At 44.5% G+C, this 27,189-nt stretch overlaps 1 protein-coding gene across 6 annotated transcripts in view; it reads right to left on the reverse strand.

The window, feature by feature from the left end:
* The window catches only part of PDZD2 (PDZ domain containing 2), a 397,356-nt gene that overhangs the window by 241,131 nt on the left and 129,036 nt on the right, over nucleotides 1-27,189 (reverse strand). For all 6 annotated transcript variants that reach the window (XM_043488426.1, XM_043488427.1, XM_043488425.1 and 3 more), the window contains one exon: nucleotides 13,539-14,378. In XM_043488426.1, coding sequence (XP_043344361.1) covers nucleotides 13,539-14,014 — 476 coding nt within the window. In that variant the 5' untranslated portion in view covers nucleotides 14,015-14,378. The remainder of the gene's footprint in view (nucleotides 1-13,538; nucleotides 14,379-27,189) is intronic.

Below are 27,189 nucleotides of genomic sequence, written 5' to 3' on the forward strand. Positions count from 1 at the left end.
AAATAAAACAGTGAACTTGGATATGTTCAGAGAATTCTTGGAAAGATACTCCTAAACTGGTAACAGAGTGGGGCCCTGGGGTATAGCTAGAAACTAGAGAGTGGGGTCTGAATTGGGGAGAATTCTCAGTCACTGTCCTTCTATTCTACTTGAATGTTTTGCCATGTACGAGCGTGACTCACCAATGGTAAAATAAGGTAGTCTGAAAATATATATATTGCTGATGAACATAGATGAGATAGAAATAGACAAATCTGTTGAGTTAGGGTGGTAGGGCTACATTCGCTTGGTCACAGAATAAATATTAACATAGAAAAATTAAGTCAGTTGAGAATTTTAGTAGTAGAATTGCAAGTCATTCTTTTCTTTGAAATGCCACTTCAATGTTATTTTAGTGTTGCCACTGAAATAAACAATGACTAGTGTGGGGAGAGGGACTGGGAGCCTGAAACATTAACTAATAGCTTTATAAATATGCTGCTCTGGAATGAATAAAAGGAAAAAGAATCCGACAAAGAGAGCTTGCAAAATGGTCCAGGGAGCAAGCAGTTAGCAAGAGGAGTGAGAGCAGCAGGGCCATGGTACCTGTGCTTGGTGGGGCGGCTGAGCAGGACACCCCATGGTCAGAACTCAGGGGCCACCAGGAAAGCAGGTGTGGAGGGACTGGAAAGGTTTAGGTTCATGCCTGCAGAGCCCAAGGAAGCCAGCTCTCTGGAGAGCCGGTCAAGGAGGACTGCTGGGCACTGGACTGATGGGAAACATTTAGATAGCACAAATCTCAAATGAGACGTTTCTGTAGTGGCTAGGGCTAACCTTTATATTGTGAGATGACTACTCTAGAATTCTTGACTTCTTATGCTCAGATCAAAAAAAAAAAAGATACAGGCATGCACCCTGTGTGTGTGTGTGTGCATGCGTGTGTGCGTGCTCAATCACCAAGTCATGTCTGACTCTTTGCAACCCCATGAACTGTATGCACTATAGCCCGTCAGTATCCTCTGTCCATACTGGGGTGGGTTGCCATTTCCTTTTCCAGGGGAACTTCCCAACCCCAGGGATCGAACCCATGTTTCCCAAGTTGGCAGGCAGATTCTTTACCTCTGAGACACTTGAGAAGCCCATACATACATAGGGTTGGCCAAAAAAGTATGGAAAACCCAAACACACTTTTTGGCCAACCCAATATATACATGTACATGTGTTTATTTATTAAACATGTACACGTACTAGTACATATACACATTATAAAACATATATGAAAAAGCTAAAATTTTAAAATATACACTTAATATGAAGTGCTTAATACTTAAAAATCTTTTTCACCTTTACTAAAATAAATTATACACAGTGAATATTACTTTTAGTTAAAGCTATATAGTTAAATATACTCCAAGGGCTTCAAAAACTTGGCTTAACATTTTGGAATGTGATAATTCACAAGTACGACTTTAAGTTCAAAATAAATGGATGTTGGTTTTAAAGTCTGCCATAGCTGAAGCTACCTCTCAAGGACAGGGAGATCCAAATGGAAACAGTACATTAGTGGTAGCACGTAATAAAAAGTAGTTTTCATTTTGCAGCCCTATCCACCATTTTTGCAAAGGTTTTAGCTAAAATTTTGTGTTAATTTTCAACTTGGAGTTTTCTTTGCCAAGTTTTTGGGAGGTACTGTTTTTTTAAAATAATTTTTAACATAAGTTTTGTAAAACTCTATGGAAGATTTAAAAAATAGAAAATTTTGTTCTCAAGATTTCAAATATGTGCCTATGAAACTTTTTGTTGGCATATATAACAGTTTGGCAAAAAAAAAGTAATAAGCATGGAAACATTTCCAAAAATCCATTTTGAAAATGCTCTTTCTATAGCATGAATTTCTTTCAAGTAGTAGTTAGTACTTTGTTTTATTTTTAATTGGAGTGTAATTGCTTTACAATGTTGTATTAGTTTCTGCCGTACAAAGAAGTGAATCAGCTGTAAGTAAACATATATACCCTCCCTCCTGAACCTCTCTCCTACCCCACTCCCCATCCCGCCCCCTGCCCAGGTTAAGACAGAACTGAGCTGAGCTCCCCCTGCTATACAGCACCTTCCCATTAGCTGTCTATTTTACACACGGTACTGTATATGTCAGTCCTCCTCTCCCAGTTCATCTCATGCTCCCCTTCCCCACCTGTGTCCCCATGTCAGTTCTCTACGTCTGTGTCTCCACTCCTGCCCTGCAAAGAGGTTGATTTGTACCATTTTTCTAGGTACCATACATATGTCTTAATATACCATATTTGCTTTTCTCTTCACTCACTATGACAGACTCTAGGTCCATCCACATCACTACAAATGACCCAATTTCATTCCTTTTTAATGGCTGACTAATATTCCATTGTATATATGTACCACACCTTTTCTATCCATTCATCTGTCGATAGACATTTGGGTTGCTTCTAAATACTTCCTTATTCATTCTTTCAATATCATTTTTACCTTGGAAAGACAGATTATGTGTGTGTGTGCTTGCATAAATAGCCTCCAGGAAGCAGGCCATTGAAAACCACTTGTTCATAGATAAAGTGGGCAAATTTGAAACAACTGTCTTTTTTGTAGAAGGAAAACACTGCACGCAATCTTAAAGTTGGATTACTCTAAATGCTTTGCCTCAAGATAAACATCAGACCTCTACAGAGTAAAACATTTCTGTGGTCATTCCCCATCTTAGTACAGAGAAGAATAAAAATTCTACTACTTTTAAAAGTCTTCTTTTTACAAAATTAACCAAACTGATGACATTCTTTAGCATTTTTGGCACTTCTGACTTTAGCTTCTTTGCTGTCTCAACTTTCCTAGGACCAATGCAGTGAATCACTTTCATGTTCTGGCCTATTTTTATAACCTTACCCTGAATTTAAAATTTGAATCAAAGCAGCTGTTACCTTATATAATTTCTCCATAAAGCATTATTTTAACTAAAGAAGTCATTGCCTTTTGAAAATATATCTTTTCTGGTACCTCTCTTCTTTAGTGACTCACGAGTAAGTAGGTGTCCTACCACATTACTGAAGCAGAACCAAGCAAATATCCTTATTTGGAACATGTCAGAATCAGCAATACTTTATTTCCAGCCACACAGAAAACTGCCACAAGGCAAACTGTTTCTTTAAAACTTCAGCAAGGTTTCTGTGCACCTACCAGCAGAATTTGCTGATAAAATCAGGCATTTTATGGTATAGCTATATTGTTTTCCATATATTATTTTAGCTCTTTTTTAATTGCATCAGTAAGAATGAGTGTTTTCCTCATGGCATGTGCCTTTTTGCCGTAAGCAATTAAGTAAAAAGAAATTCCAAAGAGGCTCTTAAAATATTCAGTTTAGTAAAATTCTGGGCTAGATTTAGCACTGCATAATTTTTAACATTGCTAAAACATTTAACATTATTTGTATGCATGTGGTCGATATTTAGATTTTAAATATCTTGCTAATTATCATGGCCTTATACCATCATTAGGGATTATCTCAAGGCACAATCTATGCTTATGGTGAGGTTTCTCTTTAATAGCAGAAGCTGGAAATTTGTATTTCACATAGTCTTTCGAAAGCTTTGACCTATAATTTTTTTGGTCTGATATCTTGTCAATCTGAATAGACTGTCATTGGTTTAACTTATAATGTGGTTGAGCACATATCAGCAGCAAAGCAAGGGACAACCCAGCCATTTTCTTATGGTTTGCTTGCACCTGCATTGATGATTTTTAATCTTCTTTTTTAGCCCCTCAAGAATTTTAGTTTATCTGTTCATTTGGTAAAGTTAATTTAAATTCAACAAAATACATACTTTAATTCATAAGCCTACTTCTCTGAGTGAGCCTACATAAGCTACAGATCCTTGAAATGAGTTAAGAGTGAATTAACCAATGAGCAGGCCTTTGTGGGTCATGATCTCTTTCCTCAGGATACGTCACATAACACACACGGGACCCTCCTAGGGTCTGACATACAGATTACGGATGCCAATGTCAACTCATATCTAAAATATTAGCCAAGCTCAGTTTCTTATTTTTTTAAAGATAAAAATATATCCTGAGAGGTTAATAACTTTTCCCCTTCCCCCATGGATCTTCTCATTCCACCTGGATGACAAACTTTCTCGAGCAAGAACCATTTCCAGTGACTGCCATTGATGCCCTCTCTGCCCATTCTGCTGGGTCAGACAAGGACCTCCCAACAATGCACATGTGGACTAAATAAAACCCTTGAGTCAGGGAAAACCCTCGAGACTTGCCATGCAGTTTGACAGAGACCTGTACTTAGTGGAGCTTGAGTTTTTAAAGATACCTACTTCCTCTTCCCCCGATAATAGTTCAGACCTCCTTCAGGGACATTTGTGAAAATATATCTGTGACTCCAAAGGTCAAAAGTTTCTTAATAAATCCCAGCCCCATTTAAATGGACTAGCCTTCAAGTCCAGCTTAAGGGCACAGCAAACACACACTTCAGCTTGGGAAAGAGGCCAGCCCACCATCTCCCTCTGCCATCTCCCAGACCCGGAAAGGCTAAATTTAAGTCCAAGAGATGTTATAAATGATAGAATCATTCTTTTTTCTGGTGGGATAAGCCAGCTAATTAGACTATCGCTGACACCCTGCCTCCAGCTGTCTGAGACCCAGAGGTACAAAAGACCCAGATACTCACACCTTTGGGTGTTGCTCTGTCCATTTCAACATTGGAAAGCCCCATCATCCAAAATGCCACTAACAGTGACATCTCCACATCATTTATTTTAAATAGCATAACTTAACTCACACTCTCAAAATCTTTGGAGAAAGACAAAGAAGAATCTCACGAAGACATCTATGTAGCTTTTGAAAACCCATGTTTTGTGCTGTGTGCTTAGTCACTTGGTTGTGTCTGACTCTTTGCGACCCCATGGACAGTAGCTCACCAGGCTCCTCTGTCCCTTGGGGCTTCTCCAGGCAAGAATACTGGAGTGAGTTGCCATGCCCTCCTCCAGGGGATCTTCCCGACGTAGGGATCGAACCCAGGTCTCCTGCATTGCAGGCTGATTCTCTACTGTCTGAGCCAGCAGGGAAGCCCAAGAATACTGGAGTCCTATCCCTTCTCCAGGGCATCTTTCCAACCCAGGAATTGAGCCAGGGTCTCCTGCATTGCAGGCGGATTCTTTACCAGCCAAGCTGCCAGGGGAGACCCATAGTTTATTATAAATTGCAAAAAACATACACTGCACATATACACGCATGTGTCCTGATAATATCAGATTTTATTGTCCCCTATGAGAAGGCAGCAACCACTAGGTGGACCCCAAAACACAGGGATTCAAGTCTTTGAACCTCTGGGCTTGGCAAACAGGTCCTAATTAGGGACATCTAAGCCAGGCCATGTGGTCATCTGTCTCCGTTCCAGAAGACCAAAGAGCGACAAGGGCCGAAACCGGTGCTGAAGCTTGGACAATCACCTTTAGAAAAAGAAAACCTCTTGAGGGCATCTGGTGCTCAAAATGAGAGAATAAAAATATTTATCACTTATTTAATATCTGGACATAAAATGAAGTAGGAGTCAAAATTCTTGAAAATGGCCCCAGAGTGTCCAGAGAGAGAAGGATATGAAGTCAGGCTGGTAGCACTGTGATCACACTGAGATGCTCCCAGCATTTCTTTCCGTTTCTGGTTTACAGTTACAACGATTCTCGAAAGTACAGCTAAGAGTTTCAAAGCAAGTGTCTCCAGTAGAATACTTGGGTTTTCCATCTCCCATGGTTGAAATCAGTCCCCCAGTAGCAGCTCTGATGGGGCTACCAGGAGAAGCAGGTTACTGGGCTGAAGTTAAAGAGCATCTCTGAATGGAGTTCTGCAACCTTACCTCTCTTTAAATCATAGAAAGTGGCTCTTTTCATGTAATCTCTCCCCTCACAAGAACAGACCCAGGGAGGGGATACAGATACATATAAACAATTATGACTGATAGATATAAATCAGTATAATTATATAAATATGTATTATTTTAATATATATCTATACAAGCATATAAATATCATTATATAATATACATATAAAATATAAAATTATAAATATATAAAATATAAATAACATATTTATATGTATATTATATATATATTTATTCACATTGTAGTATGGCAGAGACCACTACAACATTGTAAAGCAATTATCCTCCAATTAAAAAAAAAAATAACAACAAACAGACCTTGAAAATATGCTCTGTAAATGGCCCTGGAGTTACCTACAGGCTGTGATTGAGGGTGCACAAAGATGCTAGGCTTCTAAAGGAACCCACCCCATTGGGTTTGCCTGCTACTCACCCTCCCCTGAGGCTTTCTGATTCCAGGAGACTTGAGTTGGGCTGGGGATGGACAACTTCCCCCCACCGTCACCAAGAGCTAAGCACGAGTGGGTTTATCAGATCAGCTACTTGTCTACTTGTAGGGGACAGGGGAAGGAAATGGCAACCCACTCCAGTGTTCTTGCCTGGAGAATCCCAGCGACGGCCGAGCCTGGCGGGCTGCCGTCTATGGGGTCGCACAGAGTCGGACACGACTGAAGCGACTTAGCAGCAGCAGCAGCAGGGACAGGGGCTGAGTGTAGTGGGGAGGGGTTACCCTGGGGGGAGCCAGGATGGGCCACCTCTTGGGGGTAGCATGAGAAGATCAGGCACCCAGAGGAGGGGGAGTGGTGCTTGAGGCACCTTCTGCTTAGGGATGGCTCAGATGTTCCCATTCTAGAAGAGAGCTCTGAAGGCTGAAAACATCCTAAAGGCGCAGCTGAGAAACCCACACAGCCTAGTAATAAGCTTGACTAAAGCTCCTAGCGCCATGCCTGATTTCAACCACAAGGTGGCAGGCGATGGCAGAGGATGGTCCACAGCCTTGCCCAGAAAGCCTGTGGAAGACCTGAGGGAAAGCCCAGTCCAAAGGCCATCACTTACACACTGATGAAGCTGCTAAGGGTTAAACTCTTGTTGAGAAGGAAGGTTTTAGATGTAACTACCATCTGTTTAGAGAATGAATGTAGAAATATGCATAAAAATGTGATTTTCAGTTTGTATCTTACAATGAACAGTAAAGTGCAAAAAAAAAAAAAAAATCTAATTTCATTGGTTACTGTAGCATTGAAGAAAAAGTTCTAGAGTTTGAGTCAGAGGCCCTGAATTCTGGTTCTTTCTCTTGACCCCAGGAAACCTCCTCCCAGAACCTCAGTTTCCTGCTCGGTACGATGAGAAAATAGGACTTGGATGAAATCTGGGCTGCCTTCCAGAAAGCGTGACATGACATGAAACAGCATGCGGGGCAAGCAGGCAGAGAAGAATGAAGTGGGCACGAGCGTAAGGCCCTTGCAGCACTCCATTGACGCCGCAACCTTGGGGAATGGGCTGTTCCACTTGATGAAGTTTCCAGATAATTGAATTTTAAATGCTGAAACTTGTTTTCCTTTTAACCTTCCGTAATGGAAATCTCTCAGAAGTGTATTACACGCTTCTCTGGCTCCTTAAACGGCAAACTGAATATAATTTAACCTTTCCTGGATGTTCTAGGTCATCAGAATGACTACCTCTTACTATATATACAGTCTCCAATAGAGCACTGGGTGCCTATGGGCATATTCAGGGAGGCAGGAGGACCCTTGTGTGTAATGGCCCCAGAGACTACATTATAAAGCTATAATTGGCAATTCTTCCTTCCTGCAGTCTCCTACATCACTACCTGCAGTCATTTCTCCAAGTAACACCTTCTAGCAGCCTCCTGACACTCTGTTTAAAATCTGCTATAACCTAGAGAGAACTCAGGGTTGCCATGGGTAACCAGAGTCTGAGCTTGTAACAACCCTAAATTTAATTTTACACACAATTTAAAGGCAGTGGTACTGAGCTGAAGGTTACCTCTGGCCAGGGCTGACATCCAGCTAGTCCGCCCAGGAGTAGTTCTTCTGTCTCAGTTGGCCAATCGCCCTGAGCTCCCCGGGTCCTTCTGCCTGCGCGGGACCCTGGTCCCTCTCCGCGGACCATGTATGTATCTCACACCCCAGTAACTCAAAGGTGCCGTCTGGCCCTGAGGGGCTCCAGGACCCTTTCCTGCAGGCACCAGCATCGTTTCCTACCCATGCCATTACAGGTCACTCAGTGTTTGAATATCACCCTGATTTCTGGGTTGAAGATTACTCTCTTTTCATGCTGAGCAAACTGCTAGCGTTTTAGGCTCTTCTCTGCCCTTCAAGGGCTTCCCTGGTGACTCAGAGGGTAAAGAATCCGCCTGCAATGCTGGAGACCTGGGTTCGATCCCTGGGTTGGGAAGATCCCCTGGAGGAGGGCATGGCAACCCACTCCAATATTCTTGCCTGGAGAATCCCCATGGACAGAGGAGCCTGGCGGGCTACAGTCCATGGTGGCAATGCAAAGAGTCGGACATGACCGAGCAACTAAGCATGCACATGGATGCTGCCCTTCAAACTCAAAGGCCTTTTCTTAGTTTAGACTGTGCCCTGGGTTCAGATCACCTGAGGCCAACCAGGAAGGATGTGAAAAGCTACCTTTGACTGAATATCTACATGTGCCAGAGGCCTATTCAGGACATCAAGTAAATCTTCTTATCTCACCCACTAAACGACCCCTTTGGGGAAAGCATCAGCCTCCGTGGCTGAGGTCACTCACCCAAGGGGCCAATAAGTGGGTCTAGAAGCCAGATCCGCCTCTTCCAGGCCCATGTTCTCTGCACTGTGCCCTGCTCATATTTACTAACAGTACAAAAAAGTCCAGTTGAATTTGATACCCTGAAAAAATACATTTTCAGTGGAATATGGGCCCTTTTACTTTTCAGAAAAGGCTACTTGTTTTTGTTTTGGTGTGTGGGTTGTATTTTAATTAATCCCACATCTTGTTACCAATTTGGAACAATCTGTCCTCAGGGAACAGATCTGGTTTACTTATAGAAAGCTAGGGGAGGGAGGAATGGGGTGGGGAGGGAGGGATGGGGTTTGGGGGGAGGGACTGGGGTTACAAAGTATTCCTTGTAGGAAATAATGTAAAAAAAATCTTCCCAGTTCTCCCTTCACCAAAAAGATATAAATAGAACATTCCAGAAAACCTCATCTTCCCCGGAGTAGGTATGATAGAGTTGCAAACAAAAGCTTTCCTCTATGTGTTTACCAGCCATGCCTGCAAGATGCGGCATGTGATAGCACCCGTTACTGGTACCCCTTCCCACCTCAGAAAGTTCTCAGAAAGTTCACTCCACCATGACACTGTCACGACTCAAAAGAATGAGGGGTTCCCAGAGTTACTTGGGGAGCCTGGAAGCAAACTGCAAACCTTGGGAGTGTCAGTCAGGGAGAGAGCAGAATGGGGTCTGCAGTCTGGGGATAAGTTTGGGACGCTCTCAGGTTAAGCTCTGAAAATGGTTTTAGGGGTGCAGAAGGGTGGCAGACCCATGGCTGAGAATTCTCTGCTCTTCCTGCAGGGATGATCTTTCCAAACTGACCCTAAACTAATTTTTAAAATAAGCCAACCATGAGCTCATCTTCTACATTTTGCACCTGCTCCGCCCACATTTAACCCACACACAATTTTCAGAGTGTCCTCTTCCAAAAACATCCACAATGCTCTGAAGTTTCCAGAGTGACCTTGTCAGGGAGGAAATTGCTTGAATAACTGACCAGCCGTAGGTGACAGGGTCAAAATATCACGTGTGTTAGTTTGCTAGAGCTGTCACAATAAAGTACCACAAACCAAGTAGCCAAAGCAACAGAAATTTGTCTTTTAGTTCTGGCACTAAAAGTCCAAGATGAAGGTGTTGGCAGAGCTACACTCCCTCTGAGTATGGGAGAAATATCTGTTCCATGTCCCTCTCTTGTTGTTCAGTCGCTAAGTACTGTCCAACTCTTTGTGACCCCATAGACCCTATAGAACTTCTTAACTTCTGGTAGTTCCTTCTCTTGTGGCAGCCTGACCCCAACCCTCACATGGCATTCTCCTTGTATGCATGTCTGTGTCCCCAGATCTGCCTTTTATATAAGGATGCTAGTCATATTGGACCAGGGGCTGAACCTATTCATTCCCATAGGGCCTCATCTTCACTAAATATATCCACAGCAACCCTACTTCCAAATAAAGCCACATTCTCAGGTACTGGTGAGGGAGGAGGGTAGGACTTCAATAGGTGAATTTGGAGGGGCATGACACATAATTCAACCCATAACATCATCTAAGGGATTTTTGAATTCAACATCAAGCTCAAGAGAAGGGGCATAATGGCTTGCCCAAAAGTGTCCCTCTTGTTATAATTCCAAGTGATATTCCAACTTATCATGTTGGTGGGGGGATAGGGAAGTTAGTGTGTTGACACCTGAAATCTGTTGCCTACAAGTAATGGTGAATATACAGTCACTGAGGGGGCTGTCTGCTGAGGGGGAGAGAGGTACATTGGGGTTTCTGCAGAACCAAATTCCTACTCACCACTTTTTTAGGACAAAACCTATATAGGTATGTGGGAAAATTTAGTGTTGAAGCAAACAGTTACAAACAGTGAAAAAGGATATCTTGAGAACATTCAAAACCCTTTCAGCCCATTGACACTTCATCTCAAAGTGCTTCCAGTCCTAAAGTTCAGGCTAGACATAAGTTTGCCAAAGGAAGTTTATATGAAAATTGAGTTCCTTTCTTAAGACATGGTAGGGGAGAGCAGGGAGCGGCTTCTGTTTTCCTTGTCAATTTGGAGTAAGTGGAAGGAAGCCTTAGAGTTTGGTTCTTGTCACTTACTGCCCTTTTTGTCTACGATTATGTCGAGGAGGTACGTTGTGAAGCTATAAACCATCCATGAAATGGAGCTCCAGATGGCATGAAGGGCCCGAGTATAGGTCTGGGCAGATTCGAGGTGGTACAGAACAGGGTTCAGGGGCACCGACGGTGGTGGCCGCTAGACTCAAGTTCATATTTGGTTCTGCCTCTTTCTCGGGTGACCTTGTGTAAGCTACATGCCCTCTCTGTGGTCAAGGTTCTCCTCTAAAGCTGTCCTTTATAGAGTTGGGCTCCTGTTCATGCTCAGTCACTTCAGACTCTTTGCAAGCCTATGAACCGTAGTCCACCAGGCTCCTCTGTCCATGGAATTTCTCCAGTAAGAATACTGGAGTGGGTTGCCATTTCCTTTTCCAAGTGATCTTCCCAACTCAGGGATCGAACCCTGGTCTCCCACATTGCAGGCAGATTCTTTACCATCTGAGCCACCGGGGAAGCCCTTATATAGAGTTGTAGTAGGTATTAAATGACAGTGGCGGTAGAGAGTCCCTAGAGCCGTAACTGCTCAATAAATGGTTTTTGTTATAATTATGCCAGAGAACTAAGGAGTCAATCTTGAAAAATCAACCCAGTCTTTTTCTCTCCTGTCTTGTGAATGTCCTGGTTGTTCTGGGCACTGGGAGACCAGGACTCCAGGAGCCCTTGTCTCATTGCCTGATTCACTTTTATAATGTCTTGAAGACTAAGCAGAGGGTTTTGGCCTTCTCCTTTCTTCTATGCCTATACCTAAGGACCTCCTGGGTAGACTTTCTTTCACCTAGCCCTTCATCACCTGGCGTATACACAACAGCCCCTTAGAGAAGGGAATTTCAGAGCCGTGACTGTTGCCTAGTGAAAAGTTATGTTTGGAGGATTTACTCCCTTAGCCATGGAAAATATTCAGAGCCCAGGACACTGGCTGTTCCCTCAGTTCCTGTATTCTTGATGTTCTGGCATTTGGAGACTTGATCCTGGAGAGATTGCCCCTGCTATCCATCAGGGGCAGCTAACTTCTAGAGCTAGCAAACAACTCTCTTGAGGAGCGCGCCTTTGATGTCAATCATACTAACCAATTAGTCCAGAGCCCAAATCCCAACTGTCTCTTTTATCCAACTCTCACACATCAAGCCTGGAGAAGAAATGGCAACCCACTCCAGTATTTTTGCCTAGAGAATCCCATGGACAGAAGAGCCAGGCAGGCTACAGTCCATGGGGTCACAAGAGTCGGATACAACTTAGCAACTAAACCACCACCATCACCACCACATATCAAGTCTCTATTCCCCTGTCTAAATTAGTCAGGGTCAGGTACTGGACAATTGGAGACCACCCCTATAGCTCAGAGCTTGCCGAAATTACTAAAACTATCCTATCCTAAGGTTCCTCAGTGTACCTACCACGTCTCACCCAGTCTTTCCCTTGAAACCCCTCGTAAAGGCTTTGGGCCCTGTTTCCCCTCCCGCCCTCAGTCTCCTGACCAATGCTGACCCTGTGGCTCTGCATTGTGCCTCCCGCCTCTAGGAATCTGGGGTATAAACTCCTCCCTTCGTGACAGTTGTTCCTCTGTCTGCATGTCTTACCATACCGGACTAAAAAAATCCCGGGTGCATCTTAGAACACCCACAGGCCTGTTTCCTATTTCATGAGTCTGAGCAAACTCTGGGAGACAGTGGAGGACAGGGAAGCCTGGCGTGCTGCAGTCCATGGGGTCGTAAAGAGTCGGGACATAACTGAGAGACTAAACAACAACAACAAGGAGTGTCATTGTATACCTGAGGGCTTCGGCCACACCGGATGGTTTATGCTAATGTGACCTCTGGTGGGGGCCACCACGTGGTATTAGTTTGACCTCTGGAAGGGCTGGGTACTTAGTAACAAAGGTCAGCTACACAGGCATGAGGTGTCTAGGTGACTAACTAACCCCCAGCAAAAACACCAAGACTTGGGTGAGCTCCCCAGGACTCCCCAATACTCCATATACGTTGTCACACATTGTTGCTGGGAGAATTGAGTACTTCTGTATCACTCTACCGGGAGAGGACAACTGGAAGCTTGCTCCTGGTCTCTCCTGGATTCTGTGCACCTTTGTTGATTTTAATCTGATTCCTTTCACTGTAATAAAACTATAACCATGAGTATAATAGCTTTTCTGAGTTCTGTGAGTTCTCCTAGTGAATCATAGAAGCTGAAGGTGGTCTTGGGGACCATAATTCACTCAAGAAACAGCAAAACAGTTCAACCATAACTTACTGCCATGGTAAGTGGCCACATGGGTAGAAAACAGAAATATGTTCATTGAGATGAGATCCAAGGGGATCTTCCCAGGATGGGGAAACTGCAGGGCGGTGGTCTAAAGACATTTCTAAGCATCTCAAGAGGCTTCTGAATTGTGATTTGGTGGCAAAGGTCACAGGGACAGGCAGGCCCAATCTATGGCCTTCCGATTGGAGGTAAGATGCTGGGTCTAACTCAATGTAACATTTCTCATCCTCTTATCATGTACTATTTCTTTTCTTTCTTACCCCAAGTTTCGAGAAAAAAGGAAAAACTCTGAGCCTGAGTCTTCTAAGAGAGAATGAAGCAAAACAAACATATAAATACCGCAAAATCTCTAGAGTGTGTAGTTTCCCTCCATGGGATAAATGCTGTTGGCTTCTCACCACAGGAGGGCTCACAGCCCTCAGCATCAGGCATCAGTGAGCCACAGGGGTCCCACATCCGCCCCCACACTGCCAGCTGGTGCTCCCCGACTCACCTGGCCCCACTGACATCAACGCCGACCATCAGCTGCCCGTTCAAGGAGAGGATCTCGTCCCGCAGGCGCACCTTCCCACTCTTCCCGGCCGGGCTGTTCTTCCTCAGCTCCGTCACCCAGATGCAGCCCACATCCAGCACAGGGCCCTGGTGGGTTTTCCTCTTCTTGCCCCCTCTGCGCTTTTCCCCATAGTCCCCGAACACAGGGATGTTCCCAAAACTGAGGCCCACAGTCTCCGCGTCCCCCAGCTCCTTGGTGAGGTACACGGTGCAGATCTCCATCCCAGGGGGGCTGCGGTCGGGCTGGACGGAGCTCTCGTCCACAGCGAAGTTCAGCCTGATGTACTCCTGCAGTTTCTGGATGGCCGCCTGGCAGAGGCGCTGCTCCGGGCCATCCCCGCCCTCCCGCAGGCTGTTCTGCAGCCACTGGTAGAGCAGGGGCAGGTGCAGCCCGGCATTGTCCTGGGTGATGGGCATGGTGCTCACTCCCAGGCGCCAGCATCATGAGAGGACCTGCTCCTGAGGGCCGGGCCCCGCGGGGCCCCACGTCCCTCGGGAACGCGGGCTGTCGTCTGCTTGGCCTGCGTTCATGGTCAGGCTGGCAGACAAGCCTGAGGAACTCCTCCTCCAGTCCAGGCTGTTTGCTTTGGCAAGAGGAGGACGGTTCACAATCAGAGCAACAGGGGAACAATCGCTGGGCCCGGAGCGTCAATGAGGAAAGGAAGGAAGTGTCCCGCCAGTGCCTGCTTGGTTCATTTCACAGTCAGGCTTGTGCAGAGGACCTGGAAATGAGGTGTTCCTCCAGCAGCGACAGGGTGACCTCCCCTGGACTTGTTCACACCTGGGAGGGGAAAAACAAAAAACTCCTGTTACAGCAGTGAGCCTTCTGACATAGAACACACGGCAGGAGAGCATTACAGAAGAAGGGTGCTTGCTTTTTGAGTCAGGAACCTAGTGCCCCTCCCCATCCCATTGCTGTGTTCCCTCCACCCCGTGTGAACATGCACACATACACTGATACAGAAATACACGCACACGCTGTCATACAGAAATGCACAGATGCACATGGATACACAGATGCATGGTTGTGCATGTGCACACACACACTCATGTAGAGATGCACACACACAGACATACTCAGACAGAGGTGCACAGACACACACAAATACACAGAGGCACACACCGAAACACAGACGCACACAGATAGATGTACACACAGATGCACACATAGATGTATACACACACTGTCACACAGAGATGCACAGGCATATAGAGATACACGAATGCACACAGAGGTACACGCAGAAACAGATTCACACAGATGTACGCACAGTTGCACACATGCAGACATACACAGATGCATGGATGCACACACACACACCCTTCCCCCAGACAAGAACACTCTGAAACGCTGACCTTCCCCAGGACATTTCCCTGATCAGTAAGGAAATGAGATAACTTTTGTCAGGACAAGTCCCATCAAACTCACATCCACCCCGGAGGCTGTGTGACAAGACTCCCCGGAAGACTGCAGAGGGGTGCTGGACATATTGGAGAGCTCACATTCCCAAGAAGTTCAGGTCTGTGTCCATTTGCCTTGATGGGCCCAAGTGCATGCCCAGGAGGTCTCTCCATTCCCGAGCTCTGCTGGACAGTACGACCAAGAGGAAGAGCTGGGAGGGAGACGCGGCTCTCCCCCAAACCACTGTGAGTCCTAAGCTTAGCTGGGGTCCTGGCTTCATCATGTACATTCAGACAGAATCATGTCTCTTTACAGCCTCCAGCTTTTAGTCTCCTCTCTTCTTTTTCTTTGGCAACCTATGTGAGGCCAACCTCAAAGCTATCTCCTGCAGAGAGGTGTTTCTCCAGGTTTCTGGATGAGCAGCCCTGACCACTCCTTGACTTGTCCTGGGTATGTGGCTCACTCAGTGACTGACTCCCCAGGCTGCACGTGGCTAATGCAGGCTCCTCTGCGAGGCTGGCAGTGATATCCTCTTTCCCCTCACCTCCCCCTGCCCAAACATGCAGAGTGCCCAGCACACAATCCATTCCTCCCAGTGGAAGGTTAATTGAACTCCCTGGCCAATTCTCCTTCTCCTCCAAAGAGATTTTCACCTCCATCCTCTGTAAACACAGAAAAATGACCCCTTTCAGTCTCTTCTTAGAACTTCACTCTCAGCTAGAGAAAGTCAATATAAACCGTGCCATCTAAGATGGAAAACATTCTCAAGCCTTCTCAGGAAGTGATTTAACAAGGAATAATAACAAATGGGAGAGGTGTCAGAAGCCATGTCAAGAATAAATGACCTTATTCCTCAGGAACCGTAAAGAAACTTCTAGTAGAGTAGGCTGTGAGTTTCCAGAGAACTGAAGTGCCAGCTATTAACTGGTTCCTTATAAATCAAAAGCCTAGTAAATATCATCTACATAACCATGTGCCTATTAAAAAGAAAGGCAAGATCAAAGAAAAGATAATCCATACATGGACAAAAATCAATTTCTTTGACCCAAATAAGTAACACCTCTCACTGAATAGTAACTCCACACAGACATATTAAAGTCTTATGAATAAATCAAAACATTTTCCACCAGGATGAACAACTCTTAGGAGTCTCTGTTTCCTCATCTGTAAAGTGAGAAAGTTGAGTTAAATGATCTCTGAGGCTTTTCATACGCCACAGAGAGGTTCTCAAGTACAGTGACAATGTCTGGTTCATCAATACACTCCCCACCCCAGCACACTGTCTGTCACCTTGTAGACTCTCAATAATTTAAAATATTTTTTAAACGATTCTTTAAAATTAAAATTTTGATGGTGGTTCAAGGTGTTAGTCACAGTTCAGATGGTTCCATACATGTGAAAACAAGAGTTAAACATATTGGGTTAGATGTTCATTTGGAAAATAAGTGATTGAAGAGATGCAAACTTAAGAGCAATAGAAATTTTTCCCCTGGATGTCAGACTGTATTTATGCAACATGCATTTAGGGCTTCCCTTGTGGCTCAGATGGTAAAGAATCTATCTTCTCAGGAAGATTGCCTCGAGAAGAGAATGGCTATCCTCTCCAGTATTCTTGCCTGGGAAATCCCATTGACAGAGGAGCCTGGTGGGCTACAGTCTATGTGGTCGCAAAGCGTTGGATGTGACTGAGCAACTAATGTGTCCACTTCTTTTCCACTTTTTTCAACATGTATCTAACATATGAACATATACTGAGAACCCGACCTTGAACTTGGCACTGGGAATATATTGTCAAAAGGTAAATTCCCTGTCCTGTAGGCATTCATAGTCTAGTGGGAGATGTGTAAATAAATGAAAACTTGCCATGAAATTAAAAGATGCTTGCTCCTTGGAAGAAAAGCAAAATCTGTCCAGCATATTCGGAGAAGGCAATGGCATCCCACTCTGGTACTCTTGCCTGGAAAATCCCACTGATGGAGGAGCCTGGTGGGCTGCAGTCCATGGGGTCGCTAAGAGTCAGACACGACTGAGCAACTTCACTTTCACTTTTCACTTCCGTGCATTGGAGAAGGAAACGGCAACCCCCTCCAGTGTTCTTGCCTGGAGAATCCCAGGGACAGGAGAGCCTGGTGGGCTGCCGTCTATGGGATCGCACAGAGTCGGACACGACTCAAGCGACTTAGCAGCAGCAGCATACAGCATATTAGAAAGCAGAGACATCACTTTGCTGACAAAGGTCTGTACAGTCAAAGCTATGGTTTTTCCAGTAGTCATGTATGGATGTGAGAGTTGAACCACAGAAAAGGCTGAGTGCTGCAGAACTGATGCTTTGGAACTGTGTTGCTGGAGAAGACTCTTGAGAGTCTCTTGGACTGCAAGGAGACCAAACCAGTCCATCCTAAAGGAAATCAACCCTGAATATTCATTAGAAGGACTGATGCTGAAGCTGAAATTCCAATACTTTGGCCACCTGACGTGAAGAGCTGACTCATCTGAAAAGACCCTGATGCTGGGAGAGACTGAAGGCAGGAAGAGAAGGGATGACAGAGGATGAGAGGGTTGGATGGCATCACCGATTCAATGGACACGAGTTTGAGCAAACTCTGGGGGATAGTAAAGGACAGGGAAACCTAAAGTGCTGCAGTCCATGGGGTCGCCAAAAGTTGGACACAACTTAGCAACTGAACAACAACATTGATCTTTGTAATACATTACATTTGAAAATTTTAACAACTTAGAGGAAAAAACCTTTTTTTTTTTGCTCTTTGTAACTCAAAAGTTGTTAATTAGTACATTGGCGGTGAATACAGTTGATTGGCTCAGATTGGATCATTTTTCCATCAGGAGTCCATCCATCAGTTATGGCCAAGGAGGTGCGGTCACAAGGTATCAACACGGCTGCTGGGAGTCCACCCTCTGGACAGTGGAGTTTTCAGAAAAGGAAAAATGATTTCAAATGTACAGACACCGTCAAGAGACTTAATCTTATTGAGGTTATTCATGGACTACATAACCTTTCAATTCTTTACCTAAAACTTGGAATTTACCAGTAATCTTTCCAGCTCCCTATTTGATCAACTCCTTTTGTGGGTTTTTCTACAAATAAAGGGCATAGAGGCATTCCCATCCACTGCAACGATCTAAGATGACTTGGGGCATATGCAAAGACACACGCTCTTACAACACTACTGGGAGAAATGTGGTATGTTCACAATATCCCATGAAACAATCCAGCACTAAATAGCTCAGCGAACAGAATGCTGACACAGAGAAGACACAGAAGTCTGCCAGTCATCACAAATACCAACATCCCTCCATGGATGATATGTGTTAAGGTCTAAAAGTTCATCCTGAAGATCGACCCATTTTAAGAGGGAGCAGAATTTGTGGACTTGGGGAGCCACTGCAAGAGTGCAGTTCGCTTGTATCTACCATGCTTAATTCTCCAATTAGTTTCCCATCTCAAGCAAACAGCTGTGATAATTTAAATTAATTTTGAGTAGCTTGAAGCTGACAGCCTTAACATTCCAAATGAATGCTTCTGTCCCTGAGTTAATTTATTGATATGGTGTTAGAATCCACCACCGTTCTTGGATCCCCTTTGAGCTAAGCCATGTATTCTCAGCAGGGTGACATCATTCACAAAATTCAGAGATTATAATGGTTAATGCCTCCTTCTGCTATGATCCTCAATCCCACCTGACACTTGTTCTGTAGCATTTAATTGTGTGTGTGAGAACTGAAATTAAATTAAAATTTTCCAGTGTGAGAGGAGGAGGCTAATAATGAAAAAAAAAGAAAAAGAAAAACAACCCTGAACTGAGTGAAACCAATCATCTGCCCAAAGTCACAGGCTCAGAGTCACATGAGACCCAAGGCTAAATCCTAAACCTAGGCGGGGATGTGAAGAGGTCTCCTGGCTTATTCAGATCTTGCCTCAAAATCTGATTCACACTGGGCTGTCCTGTACCAACACTCTCTTCCAGCTGTCCTGGCTCCTAAACGTTCTCCTATTCTGACCTCTGCTAAGTTCAAATTCCTCCACCTCCATCTAGCCTTCCTTCCTACCAGGCTAGGTTCCTCTTTTGACTTTTAGAAAATGCTCACATTTTAAAAGGAAACCAATGTGGATTAAATATTGACTACTGACTTATTCAACAGAGGTTCAGTGAGTGCCCATCATGTGCTGAGCCCAGAACAGACGACACTCCCACCGAGCCTCAAGAAGCTTGTGTTCTGAGGAAGGTGCATTGGTAAACATGGAATACAGTAAGGTCACATGGTGGTTAGCACAGTGAAGAGAACTGCAGTAGTGTCAGAGGCCCTGGAGGAACGGGTATGGGAGGGGATTAGAAAAGGACCCTGGGGAAAAGACTTGGATGAAGTGAGAGATGGAGGTGAGAGAATATCTGTGGGAAGGCTGTTTTTGCTGAGGAACCCCAAGTGCAAAGACCCTGAGGTCAGAGCGAAGAGAGAAAGGACTGTTGGCTACAAGGAGGTGGGGGGAAGTGTCCTCGGTGCTGGCTGCTTCCTCCCTGTCTGTTCATTCTCCCACAACCACCTTACAAAACAAGGACATCCGTTTTACCAACACAGTCTACTGACCAATGTTTTCTAAGCATAACCATGTATCAGACACTGTTCTAAATGAGCCCTTTCCACCGATTCTGTTATTTAATTTTCCCAACATTACTGCAGGGAGGTATTGTTAGTCTGCAGTTTTTAAAGGCTCAGAAAATAGAACAGAAACAGAGAGGCTAATGAAATGCCTGAGCTCTCACAGTAAGTAACAGTCAGGACTAGAACCCAGCCTCGTGGGCCAGGGCCTTGCTCCTCTCTACATCAACACCTCCTTGCCTGCTCCTGACAACCTCGCCCTTTTGCACTTGCACCAGGCTTACCCAGGCACCCAGCCTGGGGATCTCTGCCCCGCCACCATCGGACCTCCTAAGATCAACAAGCAGGTGAAGTCAAAAGCTGTGGCTGTCTACCTGATGACCCTTCTCTCTTTCTTTCTGTATGCTCCTGGGTGTGGTGACGTACCCATCTACCCAGCCTCTCTTGGAGGAGATACAAAGAGCTCTCCAACAGTGCTCTGGCCAGTGAGATGAAAGTGGAAATTCCTGGGTGGGGTTCACAGTGGCATTCCTTAAGAGCAGACGTGGAAGGAAAAATAACCTCCTGTGCTGTTTAATCAGGGCTTCCCTGGTGGCTAAGTGGCAAAGAATCTGCCTGCAAATGCAGGTGACGTGGGTTTGATCCCTGGGTTAGAAAGATCCCCTGGAGAAGGAAATGGTAACCCACCCCAGTATTTTTCCTGGGAAATCCCACAGACAGAGAAGCCTGGCAAACTATAGTCCATGGGCTCACAAAGAGTTGGATATGACTTAGATACTTAACAACATGTTGTGTAATCACTAGTATTTGGATTTTTCAAAATCCAACAAACTAGCTGAATTAAACTCCAAACAAATGCACAGTGTGGTACCTAAAAGTGGGGAAGCTAAAAGTAACAGAAGCTGGACTCCCCTGGTGGTCCAGTGGTTAAGACTCTGGGTTTCCACTGCAAGAGGCGTGGGTTCAATCCTTGGTCAGGGAACTAAGATCCTACATGCTGGGCGGTGTGGCCAAAAGATAGAGAGATGGATAAATAAGTAAAATTAAAGTAACAGAACCTAAAATGTGGAACTTGATAAGCAAGGGAGGGAGGGAGGCAGATGCCTAGGACTTAGATACTGTGGACTGAAAAGGTGCCCCTCGCTCTTCTATGAAGTATTTGGTCCATATGGCAGCTGCTATGCAGTGGAAAGTCACACATTTGTTGACTAAAGCTGTGGTGTTAAAGAAGTTGGTAGGAAAAATTTAAAATATTGGTGGTGCTTTTTCAGTTCTAGCAAAGTCCTGAGTTCTTCAACTCAGCTGGCAAGTGAGATGGGAATAAATACCGCTCTGTTTAGGAAGGCACGCTCGACATTCAGCCTGCAATCTGCTGCCTGCAAGGCCCGCACTTGGACCCTGGCAGGGGGCAGACAGTCTGCTTGATTAGAAAGGGGTGGGTGGTACCCCATCAGACAGAGGCCGTAAGGCTGCTGCCAAGGGTGTGATCACCCACTGGAGGTCACTGTTTCAACAATGACCAGCAGCATACATATGTAGCAGACATTAAGCAAAAGTGCAGGGACATGGGCAGAACTCATAAACTAGAAACTAAAGGAAACAAGTCATCAGGAATTGGCCTGAAAAGTCTACTAAGTTTGGAGGGAACTCTACTGTCAAAAGACCCCAATCTGATTTGCAGCCATTTTCCTCCATAAGAAGTAGACTTGATGATGTGTGTAGTCCTGGAGAAGGTGTCCTCCCCATGCCCGTCCCAGAAGTGGTCTTGGAAGACAATGAATGATGAATAACTCCTAGAGAGAGGCAAGGGTCATAGAGGGCAAGGAACAGGAGTTCTTGCCACCAGAACAAGGCACTGTCACTGCTAAGAACAGTGACTGCTCTGTTTTCCATACCTCCTTTTATATAGCAGATTTTTTATTGTAGCTATTTTATATCTCCCCAGTACTACAGGTTAGATGTGTCACAGCTCAGTTGCAAGGAGTTGTATCCAGAACTAATGGAGAGGACCCCACACCCCACCTCCTCCCAGAAACCCAGGGCTCTAATCTTGCCAACTATATGAGGCTTCAGAGCCTTCTCTCTTGATAATAGAGAGTCTATCCCACATACAGAAAGAAGGGTATGTCTGAGGAGTCAAAGGAGAGGAGTGAGGCTAGTTGCCTACACAATATTCTTTCTCTTCTCTTCCCCTCTAACAGAAATCCATCTGTGTTTGTAAGACAAGTGCCCAACCAAAAAACTGTATTTCTCAGTGTTCCTTCAGAGAGGCATAGCCATAACTATATAGTCTTGGCCCATGAAATTGTTGAGCGGGTCTATCAGAGAGGTTTATTGTTTTATGAGAGTGCTTTTCCCTTTTTCACATTTAAAATGCACATGTGATGACTGTGACCAACTATAAGGCTTCCTTGAGCAGCTGTACCAATCCTAGATTGAAAGAAAAATGGGCTGCTATCTTATTTAAGCCCTGTTAATTAGACACTTCATTACAGGTAAACAAAACCCCTAATTAATGCATTGTTTTAATTCACTCTTAACTCTCAGATTCAAGGACCAGATATAATCCTGAGTCTTTAAACATCAGCCCTGCTACTTCGTCACTTTGGCACAGCAGCTGTTATCAAGTTCCTACCTTGATTTGGGGCACCTGTCACCACCATCAACAACAACAACAAACAGGGTGTGTTTCTGTCTGTTAAAGACCTACAAGCACATATGATTACCACTGTGCAGCCCCAGGTGTTACACACAAGCCTATAGCTGATTGAGAAACATTATAAATACAAATGATTGTGACACCTTTAGGTTGGCTTATGTTTTGGAAGACCAGGATACTGGCTAATTTTTAACTATCTACATGACTGACTTCAGCTTGGTTCAGTTGCTCAGTCGTGTCTGACTCTTTATGACCCCACGGACTGTAGCATGCCAGGCCTCCCTGTCCATCACCAACTCCCAGAGTTTACTCAAACTCATGTCCATTGAGTTGGCGATGCCATCCACCCATCTCATCCTCTGTTGTCCCCTTCTCCTCCCACCTTCAATCTTTCCCAGCATCAGGGCTTTTCAAATGAGTCAGCTCTTCGCATCCGGTGGCTAACGTATTGGAGTTTCAGCTTCAGCATCAGTCCTTCCAGTGAACACCCAGGACTGATCTCCTTTAGGACGGACTGGTTGGATCTCCTTGCAGTCCAAGGGACTCTCAAGAGTCTTCTCCAACACCACAGTTCAAAAGCATCAATTCTTCGGTGCTCAGCTTTCTTTATACTCCAACTCTCACATCCATATGTAACTACTGGAAAAACCATAGCTTTGACTAGACGGACCTTTGTTGGCAAAGTAATGTCTCTGATTTTTAATATGCTGTCTAGGTTGGTCATAACTTTCCTGCCAAGGAGTAAGCATCTTTGAATTTCATGGCTGCAGTCACCATCTGCAGTGATTTTGGAGCCCCCCAAAATAAAGTCTGCCACTGTTTCTACTGTTTTCCCATCTATTTGCCATGAAGTGATGGGACTGGATGCCATGATCTTTGTTTTCTGAATGTTGAGCTTAAACAAACTTTTTCACTCTCCTCTTTCACTTTCATCAAGAGGCTCTTTAGTTCTTCTTCACTTTCTGCCATGAGGGTGGTGTCATCTGCATATTTGAGGTTATTGATATTTCTCCTGGCAATCTTAGTTCCAACTTGTTCTTCATCCAGCCCAGTGTTTTTCATGATGTACTATGCATATAAGTTAAATAAGCAGGGTGACAATATACAGTCTTGACATACTCTGTTTCCTATTTGGAACCAGTCTGTTGTTCCATGTTCAGTTCTAACTGTTGCTTCCTGGCCTGCATACAGATTTCTCAAGAGGCAGGTCAGGTGGTCTGGTATTCCCATCTCTTTCAGAATTTTCCACAGTTTGTTCTGATCCACACAGTCCAAGGCTTTGGCATAGTCAATAAAGCAGAAATAGATGTTTTTCTGAAACTCTCTTGCTTTCTTGATGATCCAGCAGATGTTGGCAATTTGATCTCTGGTTCCTCTGCCTTTTCTAAAACCAGCTTGAACATCTGGAAGTTCACAGTTCATGTGTTGTTGAAGCCTGGCTTGGAGAACTTTGAGCATTACTTTACTAGCGTGTGAGATGAGTGCAATTGTGTGGTAGTTTGAGCATTCTTTGGGATTGCCTTTCTTTGGGATTGGAATGAAAACTGACCTTTTCCAGTCCTGTGGCCACTGCTGAGTTTTCCAAATTTGCTGGCATATTGAGTGCAGCACTTTCACAGCATCATCTTTCAGGATTTGAAATAGCTCAACTGGAATTCCATCACATCCACTAGCTTTGTTTGTAGTGATGCTTCCTAAGGCCCACTTGACTTCACATTCCAGGATGTCTGACTCTAGGTGAGTGATCACACCATTGTGATTATCTGGGTCATGAAGATCTTTTGTGTACAGTTCTTCTGTGTATTCTTGCCACCTCTTCTTAATATCTTCTGCTTCTGTTAGGTCCATACCATTTCTGTCTTTTACTGAGCCCATCTTTGCATGAAATGTTCCCTTGGTATCTCTAATTTTCCTGAAGAAAACTGAATGGCTGTGTATGAGACAGAACAAGAATCTGAGCCAGTCTTTGTTTTCATGCAATAAGGGTTGATTGTACCGGGCACTGTGCTAGGCCAGAGAAGAGATGATGACCAGCCCTGTGGTAGCTATGATCTGCTGGAGAAAGAGATCGCTGAATACAGTGTGTGAAGGGCCATGAAGTGGCACATTTGGGGACACATAATGGATTCTGTGGAAAGTGAAGCTTTCCAAGGTCTATGCTACAGTTTTAGGGGATGAGAGAGATGTTCTTGTTGCAGGTGAGAGCCAATTCTGACTCCATGAAATATGTTTATTTGATTTTCATGTTCGTTTTTCATTGCTTTTGTCATTATAATCACACACAATGACCTGTCCCAGGGAACCCTGTCCCTCTGCCTAAAGAAGTTTAAAGAAGTTAACACAACCCTTCCTGAGGTTGGCCATTCTGGGAGATATCTGCAAGAAAATGTCTTTAATCACTCAACTCCTCCCTCTCTCTGCCCTATAAAAGAACCTGGCATCCAGACCCCTGACAAGATGGCTATTTTGAGACATCAGTATGCCATCCTCTCTGTCATTGTATTCCATGCCTCAACACCTTTTGAAAGTTGCTCAGTCATGTGTCTGACTCTTTGCAACCACAAGGACTACACAGTCCATGGAATTATCCAGGCCAGAATACTTGAGAGGGTAGCCATTCCCTTCTCCAGGGGAATGGTCCCAATCCAGGGATCAAACCCAGGTCTCCTACATTGCAGGTGGATTCTTTACCAGCTGAGCTGCCAGCGAAGCCCAAGAATACTGGAGTAAGTAGCCTATTCCTTCTCCAGGAGATCTTCCCAACCCAGTAATCAAACCAGGGTCTCTTGTATTACAGGCAAAAAATGAAAGTCACTCAGTCATGTCCAACTCTTTGAGACCCTATGGATATACAGTCCATGGAATTCTCCAGGCCAGAATATTGGAGTGGGTAGCCATTCGCTTCTCCAAGAGATCTTCCCAAACCAGGGATCGAACCCAGGTCTCTCACATTGCAGGCAGATTCTTTACCAGCTGAGCCACCAGGAAAGCCCAAGCTTAACAACTTGTCTCTTAGTTAACTGGCCTGTTGTGTGGTGAGCAGACCAAGCTTGAACTGGGTAACATTCTCAAATGAGTATAGAATCATATAGAAGGGCTCTCATGTCCAGCCCTCAATTAGACATGAGAGGAATGCACATCAAGACAGGACCACAATCCTTCAGTTTCTGGGTCTGATGACCCCCAAGCGGTAGGATAAAAGAAAAAAAAAAAAATGAATGAAATGAAAAAGAATGACCTGGCAGCTAGTTTGAGAATCTAGTACTTGAAGATATAGTATGTCCTAATTCATGGACTATTTGTCCAAGCTTTTAAAAAATTCATGAAACATCATGAATCTTGTCTCTTAAGATAAGTGTAGAAAATGAAGAAAAAAAAAAGTGTAGAAAATGACAGATCGAAATGAATATTATAAATTATTTCTGCTTTCCAAAATGTATCTCTAAATACATTTTAGATACTTCTAAAATGTATCTCTTGTGGCTTCGAATACTGAAACAACTTTGTACACTTGCAGTTTAAGATTGTTTACTCAGAATGTCAGGATTTGGGCAGTTCTGGATTAATTATATATTTGGAATGTAGGCATCTAAATTCTGAAAGAGCACAATGATGGGGAAAGAGGGCATTTATTCGGCAAGGTACATATTTTTGAAATTGAATGCCAAAATCTTGGCTCTTTGTGCACCACTGCCAAACAGAAATACAGAAACAGAATTATGGAGAAGGAAAGAGTGGCTTTATTTCTTTGCCAGGCAAAAGGGGAACACAGTAGATGAGAACCTCAAGACCTGTGCCCACCACCTCCCTAGTAAATAGGGAGGTTATATAGTCAGGCTTCCCAGGTGGCAGAATAGTAAAGAATCAGCCTGCCAGTGCAGGAGACGCAATAGACACAGGTTCAATTCCTGGGTCAGGAAGGTCCTCTGGAGTACAAAATGGCACCCCACTCCAGTATTCTTGCCTGGAAAATTCCAAGGGCAGAGGAGCCTGCCAGGCTACAGTCCATGTGGCTGCAAAGGGTCAGACAGGACTGAACCACTGAGCACATATAGTCAGAGAGGGGAATGTGATAAGGATCAAGGCAGTAAAAGTCCTGCATTCTTTTTTCTGCAAAGTTTCAAAAGGGTAGGGTTGCTGACAAGATCAGGGTGTCTTCAGGGTCTCAATGGGCTTCCCTAGTGGTTCAGTGGTAAAGAATCTGCTTGCCGGGCAGGAGATGTGGGTTTAACTCTTGGGTTGAGATCTCCTGGAGAAGGACATGGCAACCCTCTCCAGTATTCTTGCCTGGGAAATCCCATGGACAGAGGAGTCTGGACGGCTACAGTTCATGGGGTGGAAAAAGAGTTGAACATGACTTAATGACTAAATAACAACAAAAACAGGACCTCAGGGGATCCGGTCTCCCAGTCTTGATAAGCCTCTCTGGTCCCTTTAGTCTTGCCTCAGGTGGTTTCATGGCTGCTCCTCTCTTGATTAGTAACTCTTCTGCTCTTTAGAACTCAGAGAAGGTCATGGAGGCTGGAGTCTTAGTATAAGAAATGGCAGACAAAATGACCTTCATGCCCGGGAGTCCTACAGGGCCATGCTTGGCATCAAAATGGCAATTCAATACTTTGAAACAGTTGCTATCTATTAAATGTAATGAACGAACTGAGACTTTTGTGTTGGCAGCAAGACTATCCTGTGGTTACTGTGATTGCTCATTTTAATATGACCATCCTGTCCTCTTTGCATGGATTAGGCAGCCATGATGCCACCAATATGCAGATGACATGCCTTTAGATCAAGTCGCTGTCACCTACAAATTGGAACTCACCAAGGGCATTGCCAAAGACTGAACAACAAAAGCATTTGCCATCTGCCTCTAGGAAATTGAACCCCCTGCTGTATAGCTGTTGACTTTCAACAACC

Source organism: Cervus canadensis, chromosome 16 (genome assembly GCF_019320065.1).
Source record: "Cervus canadensis isolate Bull #8, Minnesota chromosome 16, ASM1932006v1, whole genome shotgun sequence".
NCBI lineage: Eukaryota > Metazoa > Chordata > Mammalia > Artiodactyla > Cervidae > Cervus > Cervus canadensis.